Source organism: Moschus berezovskii, chromosome 15 (assembly GCF_049115385.1).
Source record: "Moschus berezovskii isolate FMDL1 chromosome 15, NW_MosBer_1.0, whole genome shotgun sequence".
In the NCBI taxonomy this organism is placed as follows: Eukaryota; Metazoa; Chordata; class Mammalia; order Artiodactyla; family Moschidae; genus Moschus; species Moschus berezovskii.
In genome coordinates this window covers 16,500,538-16,508,517 of record NC_142474.1, presented here as the reverse complement: position 1 = coordinate 16,508,517, position 7,980 = coordinate 16,500,538, and the positions used below count along the sequence as shown (strand labels likewise).

At 54.1% G+C, this 7,980-nt stretch overlaps 1 protein-coding gene across 1 annotated transcript in view; it reads right to left on the bottom strand.

The window, feature by feature from the left end:
- Positions 1–2,578: 2,578 nt before the first annotated feature.
- The window catches only part of KIAA1755 (KIAA1755 ortholog), a 41,299-nt gene continuing 35,897 nt past the window's right edge, over positions 2,579–7,980 (bottom strand). Inside the window, exons 12-14 of the mRNA XM_055437216.2 lie at positions 7,647–7,769; positions 6,778–6,996; positions 2,579–3,976 (exon numbers count right to left, since the gene is read on the bottom strand). Of these exons, the coding sequence (XP_055293191.2) occupies positions 3,275–3,976; positions 6,778–6,996; positions 7,647–7,769 (1,044 nt within the window). The 3' untranslated portion in view covers positions 2,579–3,274. The remainder of the gene's footprint in view (positions 3,977–6,777; positions 6,997–7,646; positions 7,770–7,980) is intronic.

The window sequence follows — 7,980 nt, the reverse complement described above, 5'->3', positions numbered from 1 at the left end:
AGACATGACTGAGTGACTTCACTTTCATGCACTGGAGAAGGAAATGGCAACCCACTCCAGTGTTCTTGCCTGGAGAATCCCAGGGACAGGGGAGCCTGGTGGACTGCCGTCTATGGGGTCACACAGAGTTGGACAAGACTGAAGCGACTTAGCAGCAGCAGGGAATCTTTTGGGGTGGAGGGACACACCATGCCTCCTCCACAGGCAGATCAGGGCAAAGTCAATCAATCAGCTCTCTTTGGCTTTCAGGAGACAGCTGGGGATCCAGAATACTAATCAAGGAATCCACATGATTCAAAGAGCAAAAGACTCTGGGAATCCGTTGACGCACCCCTGGAGGAATTTCTTCCCTGATTTGTTGGGTGATGAAATCAGGGGCTGGGCTGGCTTGGAGCCAGAGTATAACACTACACATCACTTAATGAGCACTTAGTAAGGAGCCTTTCTAAGGACCTTCCACATAGTAACTCATTTAATACTCACAGCAAGCCTCTGAGGTCTGGTGATTCTCATTTTAAGGATGAGGACATCAAAGCACAGAAAGGTGGCATAATCTGGCCAAAGACTCACAGCTTGTGATTTATGGAGCCTGAGCAGGAACCCGGTCCATCCATGTGACTGACCACCAAGCCACGCTGCCTTGGATGCTTTTGGAGACCAGAGAAAGTGTTGCCTAAAGGGCCTAGTCCCACCCAGCCAAAGCCCCTGGCTGCATGGCAGTGTCCAGGCACAGCAGGACTGCTGAAGAGACAAAGCCCATGGTCACTGCAGAATTAGCAACCAGCCCAGCTTGTCTGAAGCATCAGTGCTGTGTCAAGTCCCAGTTCTGCCACTTGCGATGTGACACTGGGCAAGGCGTCGCCAAACCTCTCTGAGTCTCAGTTTCCTCCTTAGTAAAATAGGGTGAAATCAGTATCGGCTTCGTAGGGTTGTTTTGAAAAATTCAACAAGGCCGGCAAAGCTTTTAAGCAGCTTAGCATCAAGCCAGGCACAAAGAAAATGCAGAATAAAAGCCATTAATATTATTATTAATTATTTTTAAAATTTTTATTTATTTTTTAGCTGTGCTGGGGTCTTTGTCGCTGCATGCAGGATTTTCTCTAGTTGTGGCCCTTGGGTTTCTCATTGTGGTGGCTTCTCTTGTTGCTGAGCATGGGCTCTAGGGACACACCGACTTCAGTAGTTGTAGCACAAGGGTTCAGTAGTTGCCGCTCCTGGGCTCTAGAGCACAGGCTCAATAGTTGTGGTGCCTGGTTTAGCTGCTTCTTGGTACATGGGATCTTCCCAGACCAGGGGTCGAACCTGTGTCTCTTGCATTGGCTGGCAGATTCTTTACTACCAAGCCACGGAAAGTCCTATTATTATTAATTACTATATTTCATTTCTGCACCCCCTTCTCTCCTTTGGGCTGCTGTGAATAAACAAGTTGTTGGGGTTCAGTTCTTTTTGGAGACAGAGGGATGGACGAGATGGCTTTGGAGACCCTCCCTCCCAAGGATTCCTGGATTATCCATACCCCTCCTCAGCCCCCCTCAGCCCTAGCAGTAGCTGTAGCCTCTCAGAACTCAGTTTTCTTCCTTACACCCCAGGTACCCTGGCTCCCTGCCTGTGGTCCCCACTGGCTGGATACTGTTGCTATGGCAACAGCATTTTAAGAGTCTTCAGCCCCCCTCTCAGGCAACAGGCATGGATGGAGATAGGCAATCAAATGCCTCCTGCATCCTCAGGCCTGTCTGGACAGAAAGCAGGAGATTGGAATGAGAGATCAGAACTGGCTTGAGGCTGGGGTAGGGGGGCTGGCTCAGGTCTCAGCCCCAAATGTTTCCCAACAGCACCCACACTTCACTGTGTTGCCTGAGCAGTTGGTTACAAGTGCAAGTTCCAGCCACCCCACCCCAAGGGTCTGGTTTTGATGATCTGGGGTGGGATCCCCTAGGAAATTGCCTTTGATCAGCTCTGCTTGTGGTTCTCAGGCAGAGAGGCCTCAGACCACTCTTGATGGAATCTTGAGTCCCGGAAGATGCCCGAAGACATTTTAGGCATTGAGGTTCGTGTGGCTCTCTCTACTGAGACGGCTCTTGAGAAACACTGTTTGTTCTCCGGTCCTGCCTCCCCTCTCCTTCTAGAGCCTCATCTTGTGGGGGGACGTGTGCCCCGCCCTCATCCCAGAGCCAGGAAACTTCCAAGGCTAAGCTACCAGGGGCCACCTTGGTGAGGCATCCTGGGACAGACAGGTGCATGCTCTTGGGATAATGACATTCAGGGGAGGGCGCCAGCCGGGGTCACTCCGGGCAGTGTGAAAGGCTCGCTTTCTTCTGGATGCTCTGATCTCAGAGCCTCTTGGGTCTCTTCCCACTGTCTCCTCGCACCACCTGCTGGCTGGGGACGTGGCTCCCTACCACAGTGATGGCACTGGACACCAGAGGCTGTGCCTCTTGGGGGTGGGGCGAGCAGATGGTAGGGTCTGAGGACCTGTGCTGGGGAGGGGAAGAAGAGAGATCCAGGAGAAGGAAGGGGTCCTCTCTAGGGTTCCTTGAACTTCAGACTGATGCTCACGTTGGAGGAGCCAAGAGACACAGACGCGGCAGACAGTCTACCTCCACACCCCTCTGTGTGCACTAACTGGCCTCCAGCGGGTGATTCTCTTCGCTTGAGGCCAGCGGTGCCAGCAAATAGATTACACGCGATAATTCCCTTGACAGCACACCCTTTATTCCCTTCCCAGACTCACTCCCCCTGCTCCTTTGCCAGTAGTTCCTGGGATCAAAGCCAAAGAAATGTACACTCGAATTCTTGCGTAGGGTCTATTTCCTTGTAGGCCCCTAAGATAAGAAACCACTCCTCAATCTCCCCACCCTGGGTTCCATCATGAGGGCAGCTCTGCCCCTCGTGTTCCAAGGGGAAGCTGGCACACCCAAGAACTCCAGGTTGGCGTCTGGCCCACCTAGGTCAGAGACCTCTGGAAAGGTCTGTACCATCAGCTCTTTCCACGAGGTTCTGGGGTTTTGGAGCCAATCCCACACTCCCCCACATCCTGCCCTGCCCTGCCCTGCCTTGCCCTGCGCTCTCACTCTTCTGAATGTGAGAGTCGGGCTCCCCAGAGCTACCTGGGGCCAGGAGCAGGCGCTAGGTTCTCATCCTCCAAGCACGGGCCAAACTCAGTAGCCACGTTCTGAGGGATCGTCCCGTGCTCCCAATATGTGGCTGGGCTCCACCCCAGGTACCCACCCCCCCACGCCCTCGGGAGCCTGGTGTGATTGACGGGAACTCCCAGCTAGAGGGAAGCAGGGGGACTCGTGTGGGGTGAGTCCTCCAGAGATGTCTGTGAGCCTGTCCCCTCCGAGGAGAAGCTGTCCCCGGCAGGCTGGGGGATCTGAGTCTGCCTGGGGAGTCGCTGCCAGGAGAAGAGGGTGGTGAGGAAACGCTCAGGAGCGGGGTCCAAGGGCCCATGGGTGCTTCTGCCTTCATCAGCCTCAACAGCCTGGCCAGCTTCCTGGGTTGGAGGGGCCGCTTGGAAATTTCTGTTCTGTCCGCGCCTGGGGGCCCAAGGAGGCCAACGGGATTTGGGCGAACGATCTGAACCCAGTGAGTCCTGGAGGGGCAGGTCCCATCTGCCCTTGGAAGTGACGTCCCCATTCAGGCCCTGGTCCTTGGTGGCTGCCCCCCTGAGTTCCGGGCATGCGGGGCGGGCCGGGGAACCCGCCGGGCACGGACAGTGGGCCAGCGCCTTCTTCAGGAGCATCTGGATGTCCTCGTGTCTTGCCTGGGCCTCCTCCCACAGCTCCCGGCCCAGGCCCTCCCTGCTTAGCGAAGCCACCTGCAGCCCCATGGCTGTGAGCTTCTCAGCAGGAAACTCGGACACCAGGCGCTGCAGGTAGCGGTGGAGACGGCGCTGGTCCCCAGGGCTGGTCCTCTGGGCCTTGCCCAGCCTGAGCTGGGCCATCAGGTCCTGACAGTCCATGTGGAACCAGGTCATCTGGGAGACAAGAAAAGAGGCAGGTGGGGGCTCCGTGAAGATAGGGATGTACCTCCTCTGGGCAGAGAGGAGGCTTCAAGAATGAATCTAACTAGAGAGAATTAATAAAAATGCCCAATCCATGTTAGCCTCCCCCCACCAGCATGGCTGTGGTTCTCTCTGCTGCTGCTGCTGCTGCTAACACTATTCCTCTTTCTTCCCCAAGGACCCACCGGAAACAATCCCCATCACCCTTGAGATCTTTAGGCAGTCTTCCAGATGTAGGGACCATTAAGGACTCAACCCTCTCTAGGGCTCAGATTCCCCCTCTGTAAAGTGGAGGTTGTGGTAGATAATCATGAAAATTGGGGAGCTGAAAAATGTGGATTCTCGGATGGCATAAATCCCTTACAAGTGGTGCTGAGGGCGGAGACTGGCTAATATTGATTGAACCACCGACCTTCTGCCAGCCTCTGTGCATCTTATGTAGGATCTCACTGAACCAGTGGCCCATTTTACAGAGGAGGAAACTGAGGCTCAAAGACATGAAGTCACTTGCCTCAGGTTAGGGAGAAGCTGGGATTTGAACTCAACTGTCCTGCCTCAAGAGGGTATCTTGCAAGCATCTCCTTGCACAGGAGAAACTGGCCCAGGTGGGCCCACACCCTTGCAGTTCCACAGGGAGACTGTCAGCCAGACCTGGCCTGGAAGCCCCCTCACTCCAGTCAGGCCCCCTTTGGGGATTCTGCCTGTCCCCATGTCACCCACAAAATGTCTGCAGGCCACAAAGGAGCCAACACATTTCCAGCAGCTCGTGAAAAACATAATCTTTCTCTCCGTTAATTTAGAAGCCGACAGCGAGTCGTTAGGCGGTGGGGACTGGAGAGCCATTTTCTCCGAGGAAACCATCCTTCCGCGGATTAAAGGAACTTGTCTGTAGATGAATGGCTTCATATTCACGGAAGCACACTGAGCTCATGGCTGGGAAAGGGCTCCATAAATCTCCCTTAGCGGTACAATCGTGTTATTATTATTTAGTGCCAAAGCTGCCGCCCGCACGCTCTCCATCTGGGGCTGAGCCCAGCACTGAGCCATCCGGCTGTCTGTCTGTCTGGGACCAGATATTCCAGGCCAAGCCAGACAAGAGGTGGACAGCACCTCAGAAACCAACTTACCCCACTGCTTATTGTGTGGATTAAAATTCAAAGCCAGAGAGGAGAACGGGGCCTACCCAGGCTAAACACTGAGAGACAGGCCAGGTGGCAATGAAGGTTAAGGCCATCCCCTCCTGTCTTGTACGACCTCCGACAGACTCTGGCCTCCTGCAGGCCCCCCATCCCCCTTCCCTCCTCCAGACTTCTCACTCTTCCTTCATTCACACGACCAATTACTGAGCCTCCTCTGCGTGCTGACCCTGCCCTGGGCACCCTGATAGAACCAGGACCCAGTGAGACCCGGTCCCTGCTGGGGGAGCCCAGCTCACAGTGACAGATAAGGGAGAGGCGAGCAGGTGATGGAGCCACAGGATAAGCTCAGGTGACAAAGAGCCCCATGAAGTCATCAGCACAGGGTGGAGAGAGAGAACGGGGCGGGTGGGGCAGGGCCTGGGGGCTCAGGCAGGGCCTCTGTGAGGAAGGGACATATGAGCTGAGAGTTACCAAAGGCAAGAAGCCAGCCCGTCAAGGGGAAAAGTTTTCCAGCCTGAGAGAACAGCCAGTGTGCAAAGGCCTCAGTGCTGGAGCTAGTTTGCTTTCTCCAGAGAAGGCTGATGGGGCTGAAACTGGCTAAATATAGTAAACAAGGGAGAGAAGCTTCCAGGTACCCTTAACCCACGAGGCATTACCGCTCTTCCTCCTGTTGCCCCAACTCTGCAACAGAGATGTGGGACGAGACCAAGGTTCTCGGCCTGGTTCTCACCCCATGAAGTTGCCTGCAAAGGTCTACATATGGAGGGAAAGTCTATGACTTTGATCGGATTCTCAGAAATCCCCAGGCTCCAAAAAGCAATGACAAACCTAGACAGCATATTAAAAAGCAGAGACATCACTTTGCCGACAAAGGTCCATATAGTCAAAGCTATGATTTTTCCAGTAGTCTTGTATGGATGTAAGAGTCGGACCATAAAGAAGGCTGAACGCTGAAGAATTGATGCTTTTGAACTGTTGTGCTGGAGAAGACTCTTGAGAGTCCCTTGGATAGTAAGGAAATCAAACTAGTCAATGTTAAAGAAAATTCAACCCTGAATATTCACTGGAAGGACTGATGCCGAAGCTGAAGCTCCAATACTTTGACCACCTGATGCAAAGAGCCAATTGACTGGAAAAGACCCTGATGCTGGGAAAGATCGAGGGCAGGAGGACAAGGGGATGAAAGAGGGTGAGATGGTTGGCTGGCATCACCGACTTGATGGATATGAGTTTGAGCAAACTCTGGGAGATGGTGAAGGACAGGGAAGCCTGGCATGCTGCAGTCCATGAGGTCACAAAGAGTCTGACATGACTGAGCGACTGAACGACAACCTGCCCCTAAACCCATCACTTAAGAAGCAGATGTTTTCCGAGGGCCCTTTGAGAGTTCGTGTCCCTGGGAGGCTCCTGTGTAGTGGGACAAACCGGGTTCAGAGATCAGCTGGACCTGGTTTAGGAGGGTAACTTCATCTTGCACACCTTGCTTCCCTTTCAGAAAATGCAGCTAATTCTCTTTCCTCCTCAAGGGACTATGGAATGAAGAGAGCCTAGTGCTGTGTCTGGTCCACTCCCTGCCCCACCCTTCCTCCCAGGTGATGGGGGGCAGGGGTGGGAAATTTATGCCGGAAGGCTCACCTTCTTGCAGAAGTGGTGCAGGTGGAGCAGTGTCTCCAGGTCTGTGCGTTGCCGCTCGGCCGCCATGTAGAAGTGGGTCAACTTCGCCTGGAAGGCCCGCTGGGTGAAGGCAAAGGCTGCCAGCTCCGGGAGCTCGGTCCCTCCTGCCTCCCCAGCCCTGGCTGCTGCTGCCAGCTGGGCCGCCTGCTTGCACAGCTCCAGGCCGCGGCGGTACTGGGCCTGAGCGGGGAGGGGAGGGTGTCCACTCAGCTTCAGCCTCTCTACCAAGATATGAGACTTCCTGAGTCTCAGTTTCCTCATCTATAAAATGGGAACCTGGGGTTCACTTTGCCCACTGAGACTCTACTTACTTAGTGTCACCTTCTTCTGGAAAAATTCCCTGACCCCAGAGTCTGAGTTAGAGGCTTATCATCTATGTCACCACGGTGTTCCCTTTCTGACCATTTCCCTGTTGCCCCTCCAATCCACCCTCCAAAAAAAAAAAAAGAAAACTGGCCTGGAAGTTCCCTGAGGGTTAAAACAGGGGCTGAATTGCCCTGGGCCCCAAGACCCAGCACATTGAGAAGACAGACTTCCCCCACCTTCCAGGCTGATTCAGTAGGGCTAGAGTAGGACTCTGGAATCTGTATTTTAAGAAATCCGTCAGGGATTCTGAGACTGGTCATCTTTGGACTTGGTAGTCAGGGAAGTCTTCCTGGAGGAGACAATATCTAAGCCAAACCCTCTGTGATCCAAGCTGCTTCCTTCACTGTCTCGAGCAGCTTTCTGGTACTTTCCCACCTCCGCACCTTTTCCCAGCAGTGCCACCCCACCCCTGCTCTGGTCCTCTCCATCTGCTCCCATCCTGTCCCCCAGTCTCAGGAACACACCGCAGCCTGAAGGAAGAAGTCCTCGAACTCTGCGTGGGCTTTCTCCACTGTCTCCAAGCTTCCGTCCTTGGGGGTCAGCACTTGCAGGCACTGGCTTCCTTCCTGCTCCATCCAGTGGCTGACCTGCAGCAGGGAGGGAGGTTTGGATGTGAGGGACTGCTGAGGAAACATCCCTTGGCCAGCCTCCCACTTTTGTGAGAGGCTGAGGTCTTGTCCTCAGTCATTTGGGGGCCCACTGACCTGGCCTGAAAACCACATCCCCCAATTCTGGAGACATGAGGATTCAATGAGGGACAGATTGGGTAAAATGGCTCTCGATCCCACGAGTCCTCTT